Source organism: Colossoma macropomum, unplaced genomic scaffold, assembly GCF_904425465.1.
Source record: "Colossoma macropomum unplaced genomic scaffold, Colossoma_macropomum, whole genome shotgun sequence".
NCBI lineage: Eukaryota > Metazoa > Chordata > Actinopteri > Characiformes > Serrasalmidae > Colossoma > Colossoma macropomum.
In genome coordinates this window covers 15,140,036-15,165,357 of record NW_023494810.1, presented here as the reverse complement: position 1 = coordinate 15,165,357, position 25,322 = coordinate 15,140,036, and the positions used below count along the sequence as shown (strand labels likewise).

At 42.6% G+C, this 25,322-nt stretch overlaps 2 protein-coding genes across 5 annotated transcripts; one reads left to right on the top strand and one right to left on the bottom strand.

Annotated features, from left to right (window-relative positions):
- The first annotated feature begins 1,287 nt into the window (after window positions 1-1,287).
- Window positions 1,288-13,620, top strand: LOC118799956 (zinc finger protein 501-like). Of its 4 annotated transcripts, XM_036560093.1 has the most exons (3): window positions 1,288-1,483; window positions 2,884-2,924; window positions 3,257-4,560. In XM_036560093.1, the coding sequence occupies exon 3, from the start codon at window positions 3,404-3,406 to the stop codon at window positions 4,532-4,534; it is 1,131 nt and encodes a 376-aa protein (XP_036415986.1). In that variant the 5' UTR covers window positions 1,288-1,483; window positions 2,884-2,924; window positions 3,257-3,403; the 3' UTR covers window positions 4,535-4,560. The 4 variants fall into 4 exon arrangements, 3 of the variants coding, with proteins under 3 accessions (XP_036415986.1, XP_036415985.1, XP_036415987.1); XR_005006145.1 differs by lacking the exons at window positions 2,884-2,924; window positions 3,257-4,560 and adding an exon at window positions 13,324-13,620; XM_036560092.1 differs by lacking the exon at window positions 2,884-2,924.
- A 1,743-nt stretch (window positions 13,621-15,363) lies between these two features.
- On the bottom strand, window positions 15,364-24,957 carry LOC118799357 (25-hydroxyvitamin D-1 alpha hydroxylase, mitochondrial). Its single transcript, XM_036559146.1, has 9 exons — window positions 24,712-24,957; window positions 22,552-22,742; window positions 20,687-20,883; window positions 19,459-19,659; window positions 18,840-19,003; window positions 18,292-18,458; window positions 18,074-18,155; window positions 17,755-17,952; window positions 15,364-16,730 (listed from the first exon to the last, which is right to left on the bottom strand). The coding sequence occupies exons 1-9, from the start codon at window positions 24,931-24,933 to the stop codon at window positions 16,617-16,619; spliced, it is 1,536 nt and encodes a 511-aa protein (XP_036415039.1). The 5' UTR covers window positions 24,934-24,957; the 3' UTR covers window positions 15,364-16,616.
- Window positions 24,958-25,322: the final 365 nt, after the last annotated feature.

Here is a 25,322-nt window from a genome sequence, read left to right as displayed (position 1 = left end):
ATCAGACACACAGTGCTGACCTCTGTGCAATCTGCAGCTCTTTACTGACACCCAGCGGCTGATTCACTGAACTGCTCTGTTTGCATTATAAAGTGATCAGCTCTGCGCTGCTGCTGTTTGTTGGACCCACAATTCAATTCTGGAAGCAGTTCTTAAATTTTATTTCATGAAAATGTATCGAAATAGTTAATAGTCTGTGAAATACTATCCCTAAAATGACAAACTTTACAATATAATGACATATAACCGATAGAATAAAATTAGAGCACTTAACTGTTTTCCAGGTGAAACGCTGCTGTTTCTGCACTTACCGCATTTTATGTCCTTTTAGTTCTTTAATTTATAAAAGTCGTACAGTTCCAGACGGTGTTCTCCATCGCTACTGCTGTTTAATACATTTTAGAAGAATTTCAGATTTATTAATCCAAATCAGTCTAACGGGCACGCATCTAAAAAATAACAGATTTTTATTTTATAAAACTGTTCAATGATCTCTGTTGCGTACACATTGCGTCTGAGGAGTGAGAGCTTTTATTTTGACAGTAATGGAGTCCTGCAGTCAGTGTTGTTTATCTCTGCTGCTATTAGTGTATCAGAGCCAATTAATTTTGTAGCAGGCGGTGCAGATACACACATCTCTTCTGTTATATAAAATTATTAAAGCACTTCATCGAGTAACATAGATCATATTTATGTATGACTTTATATACTGTTTAAAGGTTATTACTTTATTTATGTATTTTTAGTTTTGTTTTACTTTTATTTATGTGTGGATGTATGTATTTGTGGAAGTAAATGGGTTTAAAAGTGATTTTATTTTTATTTTTGATCATCTTTGATCTCTACTGTCATTCTGAATGTGGCGTCTGAAGAGTGAGGGCTTTTATTTTGACAGTAATGGAGTCCTGCAGTCAGTGCTGTGTATCAGATGTGTTAATAGTGCAACAGACATTAACGTGTCGCTCTGCTCTCAGTAATGAATTATAAAAAGAGCTGCTGTGAGATTAGAAGAATTATCTACTTCACTTTCACTCTTTATTGCATTTCCACTCTTTCAGGAACTCGCGTATCTGTTTAGAGTGAAGCTTTTATATCTCAGTCTGATACTCAGTTTAGCAGCGTTAGCAGATCCGCTCTTACAGCCCTTCTGTTTCAATCAGTGAATAATCAATAATATAATCAGTAATTAATCTCAGCTATTTATCAATCACAGGTGAATTCAATAATCTCGGTTATGAATCTTAGGCTGCGTCTTCTGATCTGGACAATCCACGGAGAGTTCATCTGAGCCACTATCCAATCACAGCACAGGGGGCGGGGCTCCTCCAGGCTCGATAAGAACGTGCTTCCGGTTTAAAGCCTCTGCAGCCCATCGGGAGGCGCTAATTCTCCAGTTGTGGATCTACAACCTTCAAAACAGCGGAGAAGCAGAAAATCTGCTCTGATCCACCAGCAGAGATACAGAAGATCTGCTTTGCTGAAGGTAATAAAGAGAATCCTTTATTTATTTACAGATAATTCTGTGATCCATTGTCAGTTTATTAAGTTAATGAACGAATAAGAGAACAGATGATGTCATTACATCACATTTTACATATATGATCCAAAGTGAATATAAAAGTGTAATTATCTGTGAATGTTGGAAAAAAATCAGCAAAATGAGGAGATTATTAATATTGATTATACCAACTATTGCACTGTGATTGAAGAAAGCAGTTCAGTTAGAGTAAAGAAGAACAGCTTGTTTGGTTTCTGGAGCTGGATCTTCAGGATTAATTGGAGTTTTTGGGAGATTTTTCATCTGTGCTAATTTACACATGCCCCACTACAGGATAACTGGGCCAATTTTGAGCTGATTTGCTCCTCCTGACAATCACAAAAGGTTTACTCATATCAGGGTGATCTTAAATGATGATCCTGTGCTGTGGATGGTCAGTAATCCAATCTGCTCCCAGTCCAGTCAGGGCTCCTACTGTGAATCGTAAATATTAAACATTTTCAGTATTTATGACTCATTGTCCTGTAGTTTGAAGTGGACGCAGATTCTCTGGAGTGATATGCCACTGCAGTCTGCGGAATGCTGCCACTTGCGACTCCACTGACAACATCATTCATCCACCACACACGTGTGAACGCAGCATTAGTTCGCGAGAAATCCCGGGATATAGCAGTTTGCGAGAACCTCCCGTGAATCGTGACCGTTGGTCGGGACTAAGCTGCTTAATCTGATACTGTGTGGTGTTTTGTTCAGGACAGGCATGTGTGGACTTTGATAACAACGATCAAGGACAAAGAAATTGTTGAAAAATGCAGTTATGTGTGGGGTCTTTCATGTTTTCAACATCGTTTAGGATTTGTCAAATACTGTAGTGTGGGCAGGGCAATACGCCACATCCTTGCCCAATGACTTGTTGGCCGACAGTGAGCACACCAGCGCCCCCTTACTCTAAATGTTTTGGGTTAAATTTTTCCCACCCCAATAAGTCTACATTCCCCCAAATTCATTCCAAAATGTCTCGTGGTCATCCACAGATGTTCTTGATATGAAATCCTGTGTTGTCCAGCGGGATTAGGAGGCAGGTGGAACAGCAGCAGTGACTAGTCTTAAGTTTTGTTCCTCTTTTTCTGAAATGGTTCTTCATCTACTTCCAGTGGAGCTTTTCCACCAGACGGTGCAGTACAGCATGATGTGGTTATTAATCTAAACCCAGAACTCTCTGGACCCTGTTTGACTCTCTGTGTCTGTTTCCTGCTGCACAGCAGAGCTCATGACAGTATGAGGAGCTTTGAGGAGGTTGTGTGGTGGTAATTTTATCTCATGATGCTGGTGTTACAGTGAATGTAAACAATTGTTCTGATCGCTGGTCTCCCTGTTTCCACCAGACATCCCAGTCTGTTACCCTAACTTCAGCGTTGGTGCTCAGGTACGGTACAGCAGTGGAACTGACGACAAAATGTGTGTTTGCGGGTTTGTAGCCGTGCTCTGTTTCCTGATCTAACCGTAGGAGTGACACCGCATGTTTGGACTCTCCTCTGATAATCTCTCTATTGAGTGCTGCTTCAGTTGATTTAGCTGCTACTGGAACTCCTGTCTGATTCTCAGAACCTGCGCAGGTAAATTTGTACCTGCTCCAATCTGGATTTTCTGTCTTTGCCCCACTGTGTTTAGTTCTGCAGTGAGTGGACTGTCCTGCTTATTTTTGTTACATTTTACATTGAATTTAAAATATTTTCTTTGTTTCTTTCTCTCCTCCAGAAACACATGATGTCCTGTTAGACATCTCCTCCTGGTCTTAGTGTCCACTTACCTACAGAGCTCAAATTCGCCTCCACAAACAGATTAGGAGGTCAGCAAGTGGAAAACATCACCTTGCTGAAATCAGGTGGAATCAAACACGAGAATATGGAGTCCCAAAGAAGCTCGGCTGCTCTACAGACGTCCTCTGGTGCTCTCCGCACTGATGCATCTCGCAGACGAAGGCAGAAGAGCACCAATGAGGAGAGACGTCACTGCTGCTCAGAGTGCGGGAGAACTTTTACTCAGCTGAGCGATCTCCTAAAACACCAGAAGATCCACGAAGAAGAGAAGCCGTATTCCTGCTCGGAGTTTGGAAGAAGTTTCAGTGCTGGGAGTACCCTCAAGAAGCACCGGAGTTCCACTCTACAGAGTGATCTGCAGCTACAGAGAGAGAAACCGTATCACTGTTCACTCTGTGGAAAGAGTTTTAATCGGAGAGGTAATCTGGAAACACACCAGCGCATCCACACAGGAGAGAAACCGTATCAGTGCTCAGAGTGCGGGAAGAGTTTTCATCAACGAGGTAATCTCCAACTACACCAGCGCATCCACACAGGAGAGAAGCCGTATCAGTGCTCGGAGTGCGGCAAGAGCTTCAATCAGCAGAGTCATCTCCAGTTACATCTTCGCATCCACACAGGAGAGAAACCGTACTGCTGCTCAGAGTGTGGGAAGAGCTTCAGCGACGGAAGTGCCCTCAAAAAACACCAGAACGTTCACATGGCAGAGAAGCCGTATCACTGCTCGGACTGTGGGAAGAGTTTTAAACGACAGAGCGATCTGCAGCTGCACCAGCGCATTCACACCGGAGAGAAACCGTACCACTGCTCATACTGCGGAAAGACGTTTAGACAAGCAGGTACCCTCACAAAACACCAGCGCATCCACACAGGAGAGAAGCCGTATCACTGCTCGGACTGCGGGAGGAGCTTTAATCAGAACATTCACCTCCAAGCTCACCAGCGCATCCACACAGGAGAGAAGCCGTATTACTGCTCGGAGTGCGGCAAGAGTTTTAATCAGCACAGCAATTTCCATCTACACCAGCGCATCCACACTGGAGAGAAACCGCATCACTGTTCGGAGTGCGGCAGGAATTTCAGGTTCTCTAACACTTTAAAGACCCATAAGTGCACCAAGAGGGAGGCGCTGTACATCCACCAGTCTGCAGACACCAGTTCCTCTAGCATTCCTTCTGAAATGAAGGGTGTTAATAGTGAGTTTGTGCTGCTGTAACAGTCTGTACTCTTTTGGGAAGGCCTTACAATAGATGTTGGAACATTGCTGTGAGGATTTGATTGAGCATTGGTGAGGTCAGGTACTGATGCTGGATTGTCAGTTCTGGATCACTCCAACTTATCCCGAAGGTATTGGACGGAGCTCCATCACTCCAAAGAACACAGTTCCACTGCTCCACAGCCCAATGCTGGGGGGCTTTATACCCCTCTAGCCTACGCTTGGCATTGGGCATGGAGATCTTAGGATCATGTGCAGCTACTCCAGAGTGTCCCATTCTATTGGTCAGTGCTTTTCTATGGAGATTATACAAACTGGGTCAGTAATGAGTGCGGCTGAACTCAATCAGTAGAAGAGCTGTTTGGGACTCCCAAATGGTGCAACTAAGGCTGTGTTCAGACTGCAGGCGAATCGGATTTGTTTCTCAAATCTTATGTTTTGAGGCGACTGTCATTTGCAAGTGGTCAGGTCAGATTTGTGTGTCCAGACATCACCAGCCGATCTGCTTGGGGTACTGTGGTAACAATGTGAGCGTGAATCTTTGGTGCTCTTCTTGAATCCCAGCACTTCCATCACTCTGGATTTGCGAGTGACGCAAATGACACTTTAAAATCCAATTTGAGTATCCAGACTGAGACATATCTGTGAAAATCCGACTGGAGTCGCATTTAAAACCACCTCCAAATGTGGTTTGGATCCGATTTGCAAAAATTAAATATTGTGAGTTTTTTTTTTGCTGTCCAGACTGTCAAAAAGCAAGATGGATACAATCTGGATCCCCGGTGATGCCTGGGATGCCTGGACTGGAAGTCCAAGAGAATACAGTTGTTCTCTCCCTTTCTGGGTGAGTAGGATGGTCCTCCCTCCCTCCATCACTCAGTTCAGTGCTAGCCAATGCAGCCATCTGTTAGTTTAACATAACAGAATTACCAGTTAGCACTCTCCTCCGAGTGTGTTGAGCTCATTACCAGCCCCTTACTGTGTTGAAGTGCGTGTGTTAGAGCCAGGGGAATGCTGAACGTGCAGGGCAGTGGGCCTCCGGGACCAGCACTGAGAAACACTGTTCTAGCTATCAGAGGAACCTGGCCATGTCTGGATATTTTTGGACACAAACTGTGTGTTCTAATGAAAGCAGCTGTTAGCATTGTGAGAAAAACAGGTCCTGACCTTCTTGTGTGATGATTGTATTATTATACAACAAAATGTTGATCCTTATTTGACCTTCAGAAGAGCATGAACTGGCTTGAGCATGAGGTTCTACAAGACACAGAACACTGTTTATAAACGTTTCTCCATCCAGAAGTGACTCTGTAGAAGTCTCTGCAGATCGGATGGCTGAACAGTTGCGCTGTGAGCAGATCTTCCACCAAAGATGCTGGGCGGGGTTGAGAGGAATGTGTTCCTGTAAGCCTGCAGTGATAATGCGCACTTTGTGACATGCTGTGTTATCGTGCTGGAAGTGTTAGTCTAAGCGAGGATAAACTGCAGCCGTAAAGGAAAGAACTTGGTTAGTAACCATGTTCAGATATGTTCTCCTATTCAGACGTTCTGCTGTGGGACCCTAACGTGAATCAGGAGAACATTCCTCTCTATCAGATGACCACCACTGAACTGAGCTGTGACACGAAACAGGATGGCTTCATGGACTTCTACTGTGCCCAGTTATTTATTATTTTCCTTAAAAAGATCTTAAAGTCATAAAGACAACTGACGACTGTTCTTAAAGGGGAACAAAAATTCTACATAATTAAACAGTTAAGATGTAAACAGAGTCGTTCAGAGTGGTTTGGTGTGAAACGCTCCGTTCTATAGAAACTTACCAAGTCAGCATTGTTCACAGTGGTAGTGATAGGAACGAGACGTCCACCTCTAAAAGCTCCCTCACATAAAGTTATTACATTAAATGGTTATAAGTACACTGCCTGAAGATTTTGATCTTAAAATCCATTCATGGTGGAGGGATACATGCAGGGTGTTGTGAGGCAAAATAGTCCCCAAAGAAAACTTCAGATTTTCCACAATTTTTCCATCACCAACATTCTATATAACACTCAGAAGACACATGTAGGTTCACTGGTGGTTTTGGAGAGTACATGAAATGTCTATATTTGTGTTGTAGTCATGCTGACCCCTGGTTCCTATCACCACTACTGTAAAGAAATCTGAACCATTTCACACCAAATCACTCTGTTTGCATCTCAGTTATGGAGGAACTTGGAGAATTGGAAAGAATTAAAGAATTGGTGGAACTCCCCTTTAAGCAGCGCCGTACATGAAGGAGGCTCTTTGATGGTGAGATGTGTTAATAATAAATAAACTATAATCATTTCATGTTGTCTAATTCCTTTGTATAGCTCAGTGTGAGAGTGTGTTTAATGATGTAGACTCGATTCCAGCCAAGTCAAAACTAGTGCAGTGGAACCAGAGCCGGTTTGTACAAGTTCTCTGGTGGAACAACGCTAATGCTAAGTTAGCTAGTCACCCAGACAAACGTCAGCTTTAGCTTTGTCTCATTCTTTGCTGTCTGACTAGCTTCCTCATCTATAAACTTTCAGTGTTCATCTGACCTACCAACTGTGAGGAATAATCAGCATCGAGTTCAGTCTGAAATCAACAACGTCTGTATTCAAGCTACGTTTTACTGGGATGTAACGTTGTGGATGTTTCCTGATGCAGTTAGCATCATAGATATACATACCAAGATACCATGTTGTTTGTTATTCTCTATCTGAGGCGATACATTTGCGCATATGCCATGTTGGAGCGGTCAAGATCTGCTTGTGAACAAATTTACTTGTATTGATAGATGATGAGTCTCAGGATTAAATTGGCCACAACTTCCTTACTATTCAACCGATTTTCACCAAATTCATTTTGTTATAATCCTCAGACATTGATCAATCTAGGTTGCCTGGACTGCTCTCAGTAGCTTTCATTTCTTAAGTAACTGATCATGCTAATTAGCTGTCCGGACCAGCAGAAAAGTATTCAGTCCGCACCGGACGTTAAAAACCGAGTTTAGCGCGAGCTCCGGAAGAAACACAATCTCCCAATCACTTCTAATCTTAATACACATAAAAAATAAACCCCCCAAAACATAGTAGGGAGGACGAAGCTAAAGTTGGCTTCCTATATTCACCAGCTTCTTGTTGATGTCTTTCTGGTGCCTAAGCCGCACCATTTAAGGTGGAATGGGAAAATTCGAACAAGAAGCTGGCTGATGCACCATTTAAGGTGGAACGGGAAAATTCGAACAAGAAGCTGACTTCAGGTTCTTGTAAAAAAGGTGCTAACGCTAATTTATTATGAGTATCTACATGGATTAAGGAATGTAACTTACCTAGCTACAAAGCATTAACCATAATTGTATATAAATAACTACTACATCAAGTTAAGATCACTTGAATAGGCTATTAAATGAAATAAGCTTAATATAAAACCAGAGGAAAAACAATCACAGCAACTGGTTCTTTGTGTCTCACCAACCACACGGCCATATCTACACATAAACATCACACAGACAATACGCATCACACAAACATGAGCATGGATCGCTGCGTTCCCTTCGTTATATAATCCTATCCCACTTTCTGAGTGTGATATACTTGAAATAGTATAATTCTGGACAGTATTTTTCTTAAATTGATGCTCTTGTTGTGTTTGCACTATAACGACCAGAAGAACATCCCCGTAGCATGGAATGGTACAACTTCTTAATGTAACTCTGCAAACAGTAACCAGCTATATTTTCTTACTCGTCCAGCATTCACGTAGGACAGGTTTCTATATCTTCTCACAAAGCTTTAGCTCCCCCTAGAGGTTCTCTACAGACACCACATATCCCTTTCTCTTAGGAAAATGAACAGTCTGGAAGAATAAGCACTTCCAAAAATAACCCTCCTTAACAGTGAATACCACTACAGTATTCAAAAGAAGAAGTAGGAATATTTTTCACACCATTAATGTGCCATTTGCAAGCAAGCATTACTTCCATCTTGACTACAATATAACAAAAATGAAACGTTCAATGCAATAACAATTACATAAGACCACAAAGCAGCTACTGTATATCAGTTGTTATATACACATGCTCTACATATGACTGTGTTTTGTCATCATTTACATCACATAATCTTGAGCCCATACAGGTGCTTTTCTAGACCTTGATGAGGCTCTGACCTGTGTATTTTATGAAGGCTTTGCAGTGTCCATCAATAAAAAAAACACTTGAACCCTCCCTCTCCTGCTATAGGAGCACAGGTGCTAGGTGAGATGCATTCCAGCACTGTACATCTGACAGCCCCCCTCTTCTCCATGACTTTGAGGGGTCCCCCAAACTTAGACTGAGTCTTTGGAAGAATGCCAGGTTTCCTCACTCAGACATACGATCCACACTAAAAAGAAACATGCCTCTTGTCTGTGTATGATTTGCTTTTGGCTTGTTGTGCTTCCACCCTATCAGAGATCTCCAGTAATGGTGGTGTAGTGTGGGAGACCTTGAGTCTTCCATGTAACAATTCTGCAGGGGAGCACTGGGTTGTAGCATGTGGAGTTGCACGGTACGCTTCCAAGAAATCTTTGGTGAACTCTTTCCACTCTTTGTGCTCCAGTGAAGAGGTCTGCAAGCAGTCCTACAAACTTTGGTTGAATCGTTCAACTTCACCATTAGCACAAGGATAGTATACAGATGACGTTCTGTGCACAATTCCTCTATCCTGTAGAAATAATGCAGACTCATGAGAGGTGAACTGTGTTCCATTATCGGAAATCAGTTCCTTTGGGTTGCCCTCTCTACAGAACACTCAAGACAGAAACTGGATGACAGTCTGTGTTGTAGCATGTGCTGTAAAAGCAATCTCAGGCCATTTGCTAAAATAATCTATCAGCGTGATCACAAAGCGACAATACAGGGGTGCATTGTCAAATGGCCCCATGATGTCAATTGCCAGATTTTCCCAAGCACTGGTAGGGTATGGCACAGGTTGCATTGGTGTTGGATGTGTGACAGCAGACTTGTCATGTAACTGGCATGTTACGCATGCTTTGATGGACGCCTCCACTTGAGCATCCATCCCCGGTCACCAGTACAACTCTCTCAGTCGTTTTTTGTTCAGACAATGCCTTGATGGGTATCATGTGCCAGAGAAATAAGCTTGGGCTGAAGGCTTTCCATTACCACAAGGCGGCTTGTGCCTCACACCATGCAGCCATCTTGGAGGGAAAGTTCATTTTGCAGCCTGAAGTATGGTTGTAGGGCTGGATCCAGGGCTTTGCAGACTTAGGCCATCTGGACGTGAGTAATTTGTGGAGTTTTGTTTGTACTGGACATGAGGCACCCGCAGCTTTGAACTCATCACTTGTAATCGCAGTAAGTATGGAAGCAAGTGCAACCACCTCAACATCATTTTCCAGACAGGGCTCTTCACTGTGCAGTGGCAGGCGGCGATAAACAGTCAGCCATGCAGTTTTCAGGTCCTGGTTTGTATTGATTGTCATAAGTGTATGACGTTAGCCTGGCTGACCACCTAGCTATGTGCATGCCAGCTCTTCCATATCCTTTTGAAGACAAGAATGTGGTCAGTGGGCTGTGGTCTGTTTGCAAAGTACAGCGTCTGCCCCACAGATAAGTTCTCCATTTCTCTGTTGCCCATACACAGGCTAGTGCCTCTTTCTCTATGGTAGAGTATTTCCTCTCTGCCTGGGTGAATGTGCGTGATACAAACGCTACTGTCTTTTCGGTACTGTCTGAATGCAGCTGAGTAAGCACAGCCACAATACCATAGTCTCATGCATCTGTGGTGACTATGGTGGCCAGTTCTGGGTTAAACAGTGTGAGTGCAGGGCTGCTGACTATGAGCTCCTTGACCCTCTCAAAACTTTGTTGGGCCTCTTGTGTCCATATAAATGAAGCAGAACCATGAAGCAGGCTGCATAATAGCTCCACGACAGCTGCATAATTCGGTATGAATTTTGCATACCAAGACACAGTATGCCCAAGGAAAGACAGTTCAGCTTGCCTGATACGACACTTGTTAAGGTTCAGCTTGAGTCCTGCCTTGTCTATGGGCTGCAGACTTCAGATTCTTGTGATGTTCCTCAACTGTTGTCCCTGAGACGATTATATCATCCAGGTAGCATTGGACTCAGGCTGACCCTTCAGAATGGTGGACATCATATGCTGGAAACAGCTAGGTGCCAAAGCTAATCCATAAGAAACGTGCTTAAAACGAAAAAGACCATCATGTGTAATGAAAGAAGTGATATTACGGCTGTTCTCATGCAGCATGACTTGATGGTACGCACTCTGAAGGTCTAATGTAGAGAAAAGTGTTGCTCCACGTAACTCAGCAAACATTTCCTCCATATGTGGCAAAGGAAAACTGTCCACTACCACTCCCTTGTTCAGCTCTCTTAAATGAGCACACAGTCTGACTCCCCCATCTTTCTTTCTGGTGACCACTATTGGAGAGACCTATTCAGATACATCAGTTGGCTCAATTACATCTTGCTCAACCAGTTTCTTTAATTCTGCTGAAACTGCTTCACGTACTGAAAAAGGCAGGCACCGTAGTTTCTGCTGCACAGGCTGGACATCTGACCGGATTCTCTTTGATGAGAGAAGCCCTTTGCGCAGCCAAGAGCAGTGTCTTGTCTAGCTGCCACTGTGGAGAGTAAATGGTTGTGTGGAGCTTGACTGATGACACCATTAAGTATCTGTAACTGTAACGCTGAGAATAAGTCCATGCCAAGCACTGCAGATCCCCGCTGCATGATATATAGTTCTGCAGTGGCACTCCGGTCACCGAACATTACATTGGCTTTCAAACAACTATTGACACATATGGCAGTACCACCAAAGCTAACCACGTTTAACTTTGGTTCAGAAAGGGCAGTATGGGAGAAAAACTGTTTATACACTGACATGGGTAAAATGGAGACAGCTGAGCCCGTGTCTAGCATTAGCTCAAGTTTCTGTGTCTGACCATTGCCAACACGAATTTGCACTGTACACATTATTTTGCCTGTGTTGTGTGCCTTATGCTCAATGTTCAAGACAGTCACTTCAGGAGAAGCAACCTCAGAAACTTTCTTGATTCCCCAACACACTTTGGCAAAATGTTCTTTCTTATTGCAACTCCTGCACAATGCATCTCTTACAGGACATTCAGGAGCATCAGCAGCATGTTGTCCCGAACCACATCTGTAGCATGAAATTCCTTGCGCATGGTTTGATATGCCACGAACCTGCTGCGTTGGCTTGCCTTTGCTGTGACCCTGAGGCAGCTTACTACCCTGCTGTACAGCGTGAACTGCTCCGTCTGCAGCTCCTGTCATCACCTTAGCTTCTGCCACAGCAGTTTCAATTTGGCGCGCTATTGTCATGGCTTTCTTAAGGTCCAGTGGCACTTCTAAGAGCAAGCGCTCTCTAATGCGGGTCGAGTTCGTCTTTTCTACGAGCTGATCTCGAATCATTTCTTCCTCCGTAGCACCGAATTCACAAGTGGCCGCGAGTTCTCTCAGAGCTGCGACGTACTGATCAGTAGATTCACCAGTGTACTGGCTGCACTGGGCGAAACCGATAACGTTCAGCCACAACATTAACTTTTGGCACGAAAAAGTCCTGAATAGCTGTTAAAGCTGTCGCATACCTCTCATCAGCGACAGTCAGAGTGTAGAATATTCGTTGGCCTTCTGCTCCTAAACAATGGATAAGAAGAGCCTGCTTCCTAGCCTCCGATAGCTCTTCCCCCAAGGCAAGTACATAGTGGTCGAACACTCTAATCCATGACTTGAAAGGGATGGGTGGCTCACCAACGGACTGTAGAAATGGTGCAGGTTGGCTCAAGGACAGCGCCATTCTCATCGCCATATGTTGTGTTTGCACTATAATAACCAGAAGAACAGCCCCGTAGCATGAAATAGTACAACTTTTTAATGTAACTCTGCAAACAGTAACCAGCTATATTTTCTTACTCGTCCAGCATTCACGTAGGGCAGGCTTGTATATCTTCTCACATAGCTTTAGCTCCCCCTAGAGGTTCTCTCCAGACACCACAGCTCTGAAATGCAGCTCATGAAATAGTCTTTGGCTAATACTAGCTAGCTAACTAGCTACAAATAAATACTCCATCATTGCTGTTAGAATTTTCTTTAACTAAATTTTAGAAAATATTTTATTTATATTATTTTTCTCTCTCTCATTGAAAATGAAAAAAATATTAGAATTAGAAAAGAAAGTAATAATTTGTGGTACTCTGAATTTTTTTGCCATATGGCAACAGCATCTGAAAATGCAATATGCAACTGCAATCTGCAAACAGTGGGAGAAAACATGAGTATAACAATCATAAGGTGCATAAATGTTCATACTGAGAAGTATAAAAATAATTATGTGGAAATTTTAGTGTCCAGTGTGTTTTCATTTTACTCCAATATATGCATTGCAGATTGGACTGCTGTTGCCATATGGTAACAATCATATTTTATCATTTTATATAAAAACATCCTTGAACTGGTTTCATATCTGAAAAAGAAATTCCCTTTTTTTCTATTGAAGTTTAATATCAGATAAACTAATGAAAAAGTATAGAATTGTTAGTTATTTGTTTAATTGGGTTCTGTTTATCTAATGTTATGATGATCACATTTTGGATCAGATTTCTGTAGAAATTCAGAGAATTTTAAGGGTTCTCAAACTTTGCAGCACCACTGTATGCAGCTGTTTGATCACTGTGTGCTGTGTTGTCTCACTGTGCGGCACTAAAACTGCTGTTTGCTGGGTCCTGTAGATGGACGCTCTGCAGCAGCCCTGGACAGGAGCTGAACAGAAAGGCCTGCTTACCCTCAATTCCCACATGGAGATGGAGAGAAACCTGCAGAAGAAGGCGATGGAGCTCTGGATCGAGGACATTCATGTGATGATGGGAAGCGGAGATGTTCAGAAGGAAAGAGAGATCAGGAGCTTGGAAGAGATGGTGAAAGAGATGGAAAGACTGAGAGAGAAAAAGAAAGAGATGGACATGGAGCTTCAATGAATGACCTCAATGCTGTCTTAACCATGTGCTGTGCACATCTCTCTCCCCGTTACATCCTCTTCAGCCTTCAATAAAAGCAATAAAAACTAAAGTAATGAGTGTGCAGCTTAAGCACTTCCTAGGTGGTTACTGGGGTGTTGCTGAGCAATTCCTGTGTTATCCAGGGTGGGTGCTTGGGTGTAGCTGGGTGATGATTATGGTTTCCCAGGTGGTTGCTAGGGGTTTGCTAGGTGGTTGCTGTGGTTAATAGGGCATTGCATGTGTACTTGTATCATGGTGCTGTAAAAAAAAATTTGCCCATGAAGTTCTGACACTCATTCCTATGGGGAAAAATGGGTGGGGGAATGGTTGTCATATGCAAATTGTGTGTCCAATGAAAAGGCTGTATCTACCTGGAAGCAGCAAGATGATAGGGCATCATTGCCCTGTCCTGCTTTGACAAATGACCCCAGTGCCATCTTACACGTGAATTCAGCTTTATTTCACTACTTTTTATCTGTATCAACATTATTAGCTAATTATGCCACAAAGCTTTTACATTTAAACCTAAAATTTGTGTAACTCTGTGGCTTCGACATCGGTTGAAAAATCAAATGGGATCTAACTGCTCACCGTGTGGTCATGAGGGACAGGGATGCAGTTTAAGTCTGTGTTCAGACTGCAGGCAAATCAGATTAGCTTCTCAAATCAGATCTTTTGAGTCGACTGTCAGCTCTGTTTTTTGCGAGTGATCAGATCAGATTTGTGTGTCCAGACATCACCAGTCTATCTGCATGGGTTGCCATGGTAACGACGTAGGCATCAGTAACTATGTAGCTACGCCGGTGAGATGGAGGAGCATCGCCTCGCCCTCCTAACTCTTCAGAATTCTCTTCATAATCATAAATCTTTGGAGCTCTTCTTGAATCCCAGAACTTCATCACTCTGGATTTGACGTTGTTGTTTGTCATGTTGCGAGTGATGCAAAAGACAGTTTGAAATCTTATTTGAGCATCCAGAGGGTCCAGACTGAGACACATCTGTAAAAATCTGATTGGAGTGACATTTCAAATCACCTCCAAATGTGGTTTGGATCTGATTTACAAAAATCAGATTTCATGTGGGTTTTTTTGCTGTGCAAACTATCAGAAATCAATCTGGATACAATCTGGATATGACAAAAATCAGATTTTGGCTGGCAGTCTGAACAAGGCCTTTGTGTTTCTGTAGTGACATGACAATGTTGGACAGCATTTTCTGATGAAACTTTAATTTCACTTTTTGAAAACATTTTTTATTTATTATTTTCAGAAGTGTAAATTGAGGGGTAAGAGTTTGGGACAGACTCCTCACACTAGAATGTACCCTATAAGATATGATTTTATACATTTAGCTTACTACTACCTCTATTAATGCCTTGGGTTTAAATAGATCAGAACATAATGCTTGTAAATATGTATGTTTTTTTCAATAGTTTTAGCACAGTTTGAACTGATTCAGTAGTATAAATTTTAACCTTTGTTTGCTTGAGATTGCACTGTATGTGTGTGTGTGTGTGTGTGTGTGGTGTAAGTGGTTGGCCTGAATGTATCTTCATGTCCTCGTGATCTTCAGCCTCTGCCGGCCTGAAACAGCGCTACTCAGCAACCACATTCCGCGAAAGAGAACTAAAGGGGAACCTGTCCAAATATTAGTCCCTCTGTTTAAGCAAAGGCAGCTAACTTACCAATAACTGGGTTAAACTGGGTTTCATATCAATCGACTGCAATCTCAGTTCAGCTTTACAGAGAAAAGACGTGCATCTGTAATCACAGATAAGACACTGTAGTACTTTGTTTATTATTTTTCATTTTAATGTGAACATACTAAGTATGGCAGATTTTTCGTACAGCAACATTGTGTAATCAGTGTAAACTGAAGAAAATAAATACATTTTTATTAGCAACTCTTTCACAAACTGTTCGGGTGACAAAGTTAATAACAATAAGCCTCCCAGCTGCTGCATCTTCATTTTTAACATTTCACCACAGCAGCAGATGGTAAAGGCCCCTTTGGAAATGAAAGCACCAGTTTTTAGCACCAATAAACATCTGAGGATTGTTACAGCGCTACATTACAGCTACCATAAGTGCATTCTGTTTACAGACACAAATATTACATAATATTAATAACAGTGAGGTTCTTCAAGCATGATTTCAAGATGTTTGTGTTACTTTAAAGCTCCATTTTGCATACTGTCATTGGATAAAATAATAACCTACTTATTAAGTCAAGCGCTGTGTTACAGTACTGATAAGCCCATTAATATTTGAATAATCACGCTCTGGTCTGATCTGATGAGATGAGATTACTAATACTACTAATTATTAAGTCAGAAACAGTATAGATTGCAGCTCTAGTAACAGTTTGGTGGCTCTCGCCAAATCAAATTCACATTAGTTTTCACGTGCTGGTAGTGAAATGACCATGAAATGTAATTAGTGTTGATTAGAATTTACATGTAACAGTACAAGAACAAAGAACTCAAGCCTCTCTTTAGAGAAATACTGTTCGAAATAGAAAATATTTGGCTAAAATTCAAAGCTAATTCTAATTAAACTGCTTGAAGATTGTGTTATTCTTTCAGTGATGGAATAAAACTCCAGCGTGTTGCACTGATAACAGCACCATCAGTAACTGAGACTAGACTTCCAGTCATATCACCTAAGAATCATGAAAGCTGGCTGTGTTTCTCTCCACCTGCTGACCGGTTTGGTCCACTTTCAGTTCTGCAGCAGCGAGTGCCATTTGCCCCGAAATACTGCACTTCTCCACTGCTTGCACTGCTTGGTCTTAACAATGTCATGCACAAATCTAAATCTGCACTGGGCATCTCCTCAGTCCTCCAGGACGACCTGTAGGAGGACCCATTCATCCTGGTGGGAGTGGTGAGTTCATGGTAAGTTCAGAGTTCTAGGGGGTCATTAAGTTTTAGAACCTTCTTCACAGCAGTGTTGTAGGTTCTCAGTTCCACCCCTCTCTGCTTCAATGAGGGCTCAGCTCTATCTCATCCTGTCTTCTGTTCAGACTCAGCGCTCGATAAACTGCAGGTTGATCTCACTTTCTGGAACCAGTAGAGTTCTGGTCATGGGCTTGACCACTGCACCCTTCGGATCAGGCTTCACATCAAAGTGGATTAAAATCTGAACAAGGAGAGAAGAAATGTGTGTCAGATATCATCTCAAGACGATCTTCATGACTGGATCCAGCTACTTTGAGTTGACACAGTACAATTGCATGAACACAGCTTGTATAACCTCCATAGAAAAGCACTGAACAATAGAATAAGATGCTCTGGAGCAGCTGCACATGAGCCTAAGGTCACCATGCCCAGTGCCAATTGTGGGCTAGAGGGGTATAAAGCCCCCAGCACATTTAGGATCAGTTGTACCTGACTTGACCCAATCTTACTAATGTTCTTGTGGCTGAATACAATCAAACCCTCACAACAGTGTTCCAACATCTAGTGTAAAGCCTTCCCAGATGAGTAGTGATTTGAGAAGAAACAAAAGGGAACAAGTTCCATGTTTCTGTGGCTTCATGTCACTACAATACATAAGTCAACACAAATATAGACTTCAACCACTAATAGGACCATATTAAAAGGTGAGCGTTTATAGTGCACATGCTATATATAGTGCATGCCGGGGGCTGTAGTACAGCACATTGTGAAACATGCTAATATTAATAGAAAATCAAAATAATTTAACAGCCTGGATAGGATTGTGCCAAAGGCCTGATCTGTTGTGTCTGACACATTGGCCTTAAATTATTATATTGAGGTATGATGTAAATGTAGACGGAATGTAGAGCCCTGGGAACATAGGCTGGCTAAGCTAATGCTGACCAACTTCTCCCTTGTAGTTACCAGCATGATATTTAGCATTTAGATTGACAGTCTGACATTTATTGAATGATGGACTGAAAATCGCTCACTGCATTCACTTATTTTGAGACAGTGTAGGCAAACTTGACTTTTTACTTGATTGTTTTTGAGATAACACAGGATAAAGTGGCAGAGAAGCAAAGTAAACACACAACCAGTTAGCAACAAGCTGCATCATTAAGACACTGGAATATTTGGTCAGAACCGTTCTGTCCTACAGTGGAAAAGAGGCTAAAGTTTGTGCTACAACACAAATTCTATGCACTTTATCAAAGTCGTACCCGAGACAGTGCCAAGTAGAGTTCCAGCTCAGCGATCCGCCGGCCGATGCAGCTGCGCTTGCCCACCCCGAAGGGCACGGAGGCGTATGGGTGGTTCCCTTCTTCACGGTTCAGCCAGCGCTGGGGCACGAAGGCGTCCGGCTCCGAGAACTGCGCAGGATCCCGAGATGTGGCGTAATGGCAGAGCGTAATGAGTGTCTGTGAAGGGTCAGGCGTACTTACGTCATACACACAGTCTGATTATGTATTTTAAAGCTAAACACATCTGGTTTTTTTTTTCTTTTTAAAGTTATACATGGAATAATAAATATTTGCTTACATTTTTGGGTATGAGGTAGCCTCCAACTGTAATATTCCGGTCTGCGATGACTCTGGCATTGGCTGGGATTACTGGATACAGCCTGTTTTAATGTGACAAAGCAGCACAGATTAGAAACAATTCCATATGTGTATTTGTGTATTTTACGTGCACCGTTTTCTTTGAACAGTAATTCTTCCTGCCAAACGTTCCACTCATAGGAGAAGAGCAAGGCTAACCTGTGGATCTCTTTCACCACAGCCTTCATCAGAGGCATGGCAGCCACGTCGGCCGCTGTCGGGACCCTGCGATCTCTCAGAACCCTCAGCACCTCGGCCCTCAGAGAGTTCTGGATCTCAGGATGTCGGGACAGCTCATACAGAGACCAGGACAACGTGCTGGAAATCTGAAACAGAGCAGCTATGAGCTCAACTTGCTATTAGCAACACAATAACTTCATTTACAAAGAACTTTAATACAAGTGCTTAACAGTCAAATAATAAGTTCAAAACATAAAAGCAGGAACATATGAGATAAATGTTTTCAGATTGAAAATCAAGAGAACTTTAAATTTGACTGAGAATCGCACTCACTTAGTTTACTGTATATTAATATGTACCATTATATGAGTTATTTGCATAGTATAATATTATACATAGTATTATATGTATTATATATAATAGAGTACTATATATTTGTTTGGTGCACAGTGCTGTATGTATGATATTATATATGGACACCAGACATAAGAGAGCGTTAAAGGTCAGAGATAACAAGTTACTCTTACAGTGTCCACTCCTGCCAGGAGCAGCTCCGTCACATTGCTGTACACAGACTTCATTGGCATTCCGCTCCGAGACAGGAAGTAGGTGAGATAGCGGCCCTGCACTTCCTCTCCTCGTGCCATCTTCTCTGCTTCCTCTTTCAGACGTTGATCTATGTGGCCTTTCGCTGCAGTGAGGAGATAAAATGCGATTTGTTTAGTTTGCACATTCAAACATCTAAAATCTAAAACGGCACATATCACAGAAAAATTATTTTCTCATTTTTTATAAATGAATGTGATGAACCAGGTAAACATTGCTAAAGATTCAAAACGTATAACATATACTGTTCATACATTTGCTTATTTAACACCACCCAATCAGCCTACAGCAGTTTAGCCCCGCCCAAACAGCCTATAGCAGTTTAGCCCCGTCCATTCAGCCTACAGTAGTTTAGCCCCGTCCATTTAGCCTACAGCAGTTTAGCCCTGTCCATTTAGCCTACAGCAGTTTAGCTCCACCCCTTCAGCCTACAGCAGTTTAGCTCCACTCATTCAGCCTACACCAGTTTAGCTCCACCCATTTAGCCTACAGCAGTTTAGCCCCAGATGAAAAAGTTGGCACATGGCCTATTCCACTCACCAAATTGGAACATGTAGTCCCAGCACCGGCAGAAGGTGTCCCAGGGTTTGGGGAAGAGCCGGTGAAGCCATGCAGGCATCGCCATGGTAAGAAGAGTCATAACGAACATGGTGTTGATCGACTGGATGAAGCGCTCTGTCTCCACTGGGATGACTGGCTCCAAGCAGCCAATCCGGGACTCGAACAGCACGGAGGAAATCCCTGCTCACACAGAAACATAATGGAACATGATCACATGAAGGTACACATGAACATCTTCACTTCCTGAACGTCTCCTAGAAATGCCAATAATTTTAAACATGGTCAATATCGTTATCTGCGTGTGGATCAATAGTCTGGACACATGATGTCCAGCGTCCAGTTTTCACGGATTTGTATTTGATAAGAATGCAAATCCTTTCACTTGACCAAAAGGGCCCAAAAAAGAGAACAAAAGAGCCCAACAAACTTCAGTTCCTATACAACATCTCATTTGCAGCTTCTTATTCAGATTTTCAGTTCCACCTTAAATGGTGCAGAACAGAAAACTGGAATAAGAAGGCAGTTTCAGCCTCATAGTTCCTGTGCTGATGAATGCTGGACGTTCAAAGAAGTTCCACTGTGGTTACATAAATTACTCTTTAGTCTTAAGTACTTTTTTGACCCACTACTTTTCTGCTTCTACTCACGTTGCATTGATTATTATTGATTTTGTTGGTTATGTTAGTGGTTAAGGGGCCCATATGCTATATTTTGTTTTTTTTTAAAGGTCCAGTTATGGTTTGTGCGGTTTTATTAACCAAAAACAGTCATAATTCATTTTTACATGATCATTTTCTAATCTCTCCGTACAATTAAACAGGCTGCTTTTGTCACTGTGCTTTTAAGATTTATATATGTAAATGAGCTCAGATCTGATTGGCTGTCCAGGCTGAATGTAGGCTGAAGGGGTGGGGCCAAACAAGTGTCCAAATATAGACTGTATGTACTGGGGAGTGAGTAGTATGTTCTGAAACTTTATCATTGTTCACATAAATTTTCTATGATATGAGTCCTTTAATGTTATTTTTCCCCACCCTTTGGTGCACAGTGACATCATCAAATATCAGAAGACGTTTTAGAGGTGGGGCTAAAGTAATTAAATTTGCATTTAGTCCTTCAAATGATATGATGTGACAAATTTACACACATACATAAGCTTAAAGGACTAGATTTCCAAACATTACAATATATGGTCATATTAGCATACCTTCGAGGCCAAAGCGGTAGAACTCTCCTGCAATGTCGTTGATGACACCGCTGGGGTTCTGCTGCTTGCGGAGCCGAAGCTTGGCTACAAGGTCAGTCACCACTGCATTCAAGGTGCTGTCGTACGCCTCCACAGCTTTTGGACGCAGCATGTGCTTCCCAAGCAAACTGCGGACACTCTGCCACTCCTCCCCCTCACTGTGACATCACAACAACAGTGCAGATGACGAGTTAGCAGCAAAAAATTAAGGTGACATTGAAAGACATGCAGTTGAAAATGAGTCATATACAATATAAGCATCTACAGTGGGCTCTCCAAATAAAGTGTCACCAAGGGTTCCTCCCAGAACCTTTACAGATGCATCTATTGAGAGGTTCCTTAGTGGATCAAAGGTTGTTCTTCAATGGCATGGCACAAAAAACCCTTTTTGGCACTTTATTTTTAATAGCATTTGGCAGGATGACGAGGTATTTATGTGTTTTTTTTACTGTGCATTCTAAAACAGAGCGCTGGCAGATCTGCGTGTATTGGCTTGAATTTGTTCAGACGGAAAGACTGAATTCTTGGAATTCTTTGAACAGCTTGGCTTTGTGACATTGATTTGGACTTCATTCATGCATGTGGCAAAATGATTAACCAAATCGTTTAATACTGGATGCAATGACATGCATCTGCTGACTCTTATAAGGTCTGTGGGTCAGCAGTTCCAGTAAAAGTAGCCTGATGCCAAAGGCTGCCGTGCTCTGTCCTTCACTCACTGCAGCTCACTGTACACCTTACTGTACAAACTCTCACAGCAGACACAGTGTAGACTCCAGTGTTTCTTCTGGGTATTAATAATGAGTCTGTGCTGCAGTAACAGCCTCCACTATTCTGGGAAGGCCTTACACTAGATGTTGGAACATTGCTGTGAGGATTTGGTTAAGCATTAGTGAGGTCAGGTACTGATGTTGGATAGTCAGTTCTGGATTACTCCAACTCATCCCAAAGGTATTGAATGGAGCTCTATCACTCCAGAGAAAACAGTTCCACTGCTCCACAGCCCAGTGCTGGGGGGCTTTACACCCCTCTAGCCCACGCTTGGCATTGGGCATGGAGACCTGAGGATCATATGCAGCTGGTCCAGAGCAACTGTCCCATTCTATTGGTTATACTTTTCTATGGAGATTATACAAACTGGATCACCAGTGGGTGCATCTTAACTCACTTATTAGGACTATTCAGATAATTTTGGACAGATGAAATGAGAGCTAAACTGGAGAATATCATCAATATTTTCAATGTGGTGGAACATTTAGTTGCTCGGGCCAAAACATCGTATCTCCATTTTTGTTCTGTCAAACTTTGGTGGTGGTCAAAATCACTAGGAAAAAACATTTCTTCATTTACTTTAAGTTCAAGAACATTTTTCTTTGTCCTGTAAAACTACCTTTTTGGAGATTTTGTTCTGATGGCAATTTGCTGGCACGCATGCCCTAGTCCTGTTCCAGATTTAGGAAGCTGTTTTCCATTTCTGGGTGATTTGTGGTGACCAATGTAGCCCGAATCAGAGCTGCTGTAGTCGAGAGGGAGGAAACTGGCCTTTCAAAAGAATATTCAATGACCGTCTATCCAAACAGGCTTCCCGCTTGGACTTCTTGGCTACATATGAATGGACTAAATGTATAGAATGACTGTGGCACAAAAGAACACACAGACTCAGGTATTTTTTTTGTGTCCTGTATGTCCTGAGATCAGAGGTGACAAAGGAAAGCGGAGAGGAAGTGATGGTTGCAGGCGGCACGTAAAGGAACCTAAGTTAAACAAAAGCCTGCATAATGACTACATGCGAATGCATTATCATATCGCCCTGCAGTTGTACCCACGCAGTCAGGAGTCCGTAGCCGTGTCCTCGGAGCTGCCGGTAGTCCTTCCAAGATGAGAGGTCAGAACGCATGGGGTGCTGTCCTTCCTGTCTCAGGACCTGCTCTATCAGCTCCGGTTCGGCAACATGAACCGTCAGGATGGGACCAAAGCTGGCCTTCCACATGGGACCGTACCTCCTCCTGCCCTCCAGCTTCGAGAGAACAGAGATATTTTATTACAGTAATAGTGAAGCTACATCTTACATTTTTCACAACTACATGGCATTCAAATGTTCCAGCAGCTTCTTCATTAAAAGTTCTGTGACTTGTAAACATAGCAGAGCTACACAGAACCATTTTTTCATAAAGTTCTTTAAGAGGTCAAACATGACAGGCTCTCCATTTGACCATGCAAAGCTGTTTATGCATCCAAACATCACTCGTCTACATACAACCGCTGTCTTCACCGAAGAACTCTCAAAGAACCTTCATTTTTAAGGGGGTTCAATGAGGTGTGTTATAGTACCAAATACATATGGTACCAAAAGTGGTTCTATGACTTGTAACAATGGCGAAACTCTTTTTGTAGGAAATATTTCTTTAAGCAACTGCATGCAGCAGGTTTAAGAATCGTTTAAGAATTCAAATAGTTCTTTGTGTTGTCACACATCTATACTTAGCCATTGCCTTTATTAAAGAACCACTGAAGAACCTCTATTTTTTAATAAAGATGGTTCTTCAAGGGTTTTTTTTACTAAAGCCAATGGTTCTCTATAGAACGATGAACACTCAAAGAACCGCTTGCATGATTAAATGGTTCTTCAGACTGATGGAGAATGTGTTGTATATGGTTCAATAGAGCATATATATGAGGTTCTTCTATTGTGATGATGTCAGGCTTGTAACAATAGAAGATCCCTTTCTGGTGCTACATAGAACCTTTTACTAAAGATTTAATTCAGACGTTACTCTTCAACATAGAACTGCTGTCTTCACTGAAGAACTCTTGAAGAACCTCCGCTTTTTAAGAGAGTTAAAAAGAACTTCATGTATTACTCATAAATAAACAGAACCATGTTTGGCATCCAAGTGTTTCAGTGTTTCTTCCCACATGAAGGAGATCAATAATAAATATGCATGAGATTCCCAACACTTTGCAAACATTGACTGATATCTAATAACATTTGAATAGGTTCACAGCCAGTTTGAGCTTTACATTTCACAGGGAAACAGCCAGCCAACATAAAAACAAACAAACAAGCAGTGTATAAGATGTAAACATGGTTCAATGAGCCATATTTATAATTGCTTTACCAAGCAAAAAGGTTTCTTTATAGTATCAAAACTGTACTATGACTTATAACAATAGCAGAACCCTTTCTGGAGAACCATTTAAAAAAAATTCTTTAACCAACTACATGCAGCAGATTTTCCATCACAGAGAAGAACCGGTTAAGCATTCAAATGGTTCTTTGTGTTGTCACTACTATACATAACCACTGCCTTTAGAAAAGAACCCTATTAAAAGGGTTCTAAAGATATAACAAGGCTTAAATGGGAATTCCACCCATTTAAAAAAAATGTTCTACATTGAGTGTGTGAGATGTAAACAGAGTGATTCAGAGAGGTTTGGTGTGAAATGGTTCAGATTTCTTTACAGTGGTGGTGATAGGAACCAGGGGTCACCATGACTACAACACAAATATAGACATTTTATTTACTATCCAAAACCACCAGTGAACCTACACATGTCTTCTGAGTTATATAGAATGTTGATGATGAGAAAATAGTGGACAATCTGAAATAATAAGTTTTCTTTGGGGACTATTTTGCCTCACAACACCCTGCATGTTATGTATCTCACCACCATGAATGGATTTTAAGTTCTCAAAAACTACCAGAAAACAATGTCTCAGACATCAGGCAGTGTATTCATAATCATTTCATGTAATAACTTTCTGTGAGGGAGCTGCGTGGACGTCTGGTTCCTATCACCACCACTGTGAACAGTTCTGGTGTATCTCACCCCAAACCATCTCTAACATTAAATTACGCAGAACATTTGGATGGATTCCCCTTTTAGCAGCGTCTGCAGGGGTCTAAAGCACGGCTGGAGGGTTCTGACCTATCAGCGGGTCACGTGCTCCTAGCTGGCCGCCTACAGACGTCGGTCTCGCTCACCTGCAGCTCGTGAAGGCGCGCCAGTCCTCTCTTAGCAAAAAGGTCCCAGACGAAGCCGAGCGCGGAGGGTCCGGGCATCTCCTCCAGCGTCCGCACCCTCCTCCCCTCCTTCTGCCTCGAGCCGAGGCTGTCCAGCCACCTGTCCGCACACCTGAGCAGCGGGGACGCGCTCCTGCCGGACACTCTGAGAGCCTGTTGCAGCATCTTTCTCGTGAAGTTCATAGACCGGGGCCGGTCAGCTCATCCTCTGCGCGCTCCTGCGCCGCTTATAATGCTTCTCGCGCGCTCGCCAGGCGCGTGCAGCCTTTCACCGCGCGCCCAATGGCACGGAGCCGTGAGGACAACCCCGCCCTCCTCCCTGCCGGGCTCGTGGAAACGAAAGGAGGGGCTTGCTCGGTAGGTGTGTCCAATCAGAATGCAGAAGCCGGGCAAACCCCGCACTGCGCAGCACGTGGCGCTCAGATACGCAGAAATCAGAGTGAGCCAGCGTGGAGCTGCGGTCACTCTGACCTCTGACCTGCAGCCTCCACAATCGTGCTGAAGAAACAGGCTGAAACCCACTGGAGAACTCTGGGTGACTACACTTAAAAAGATGGTTCTTCAAGGGTTCT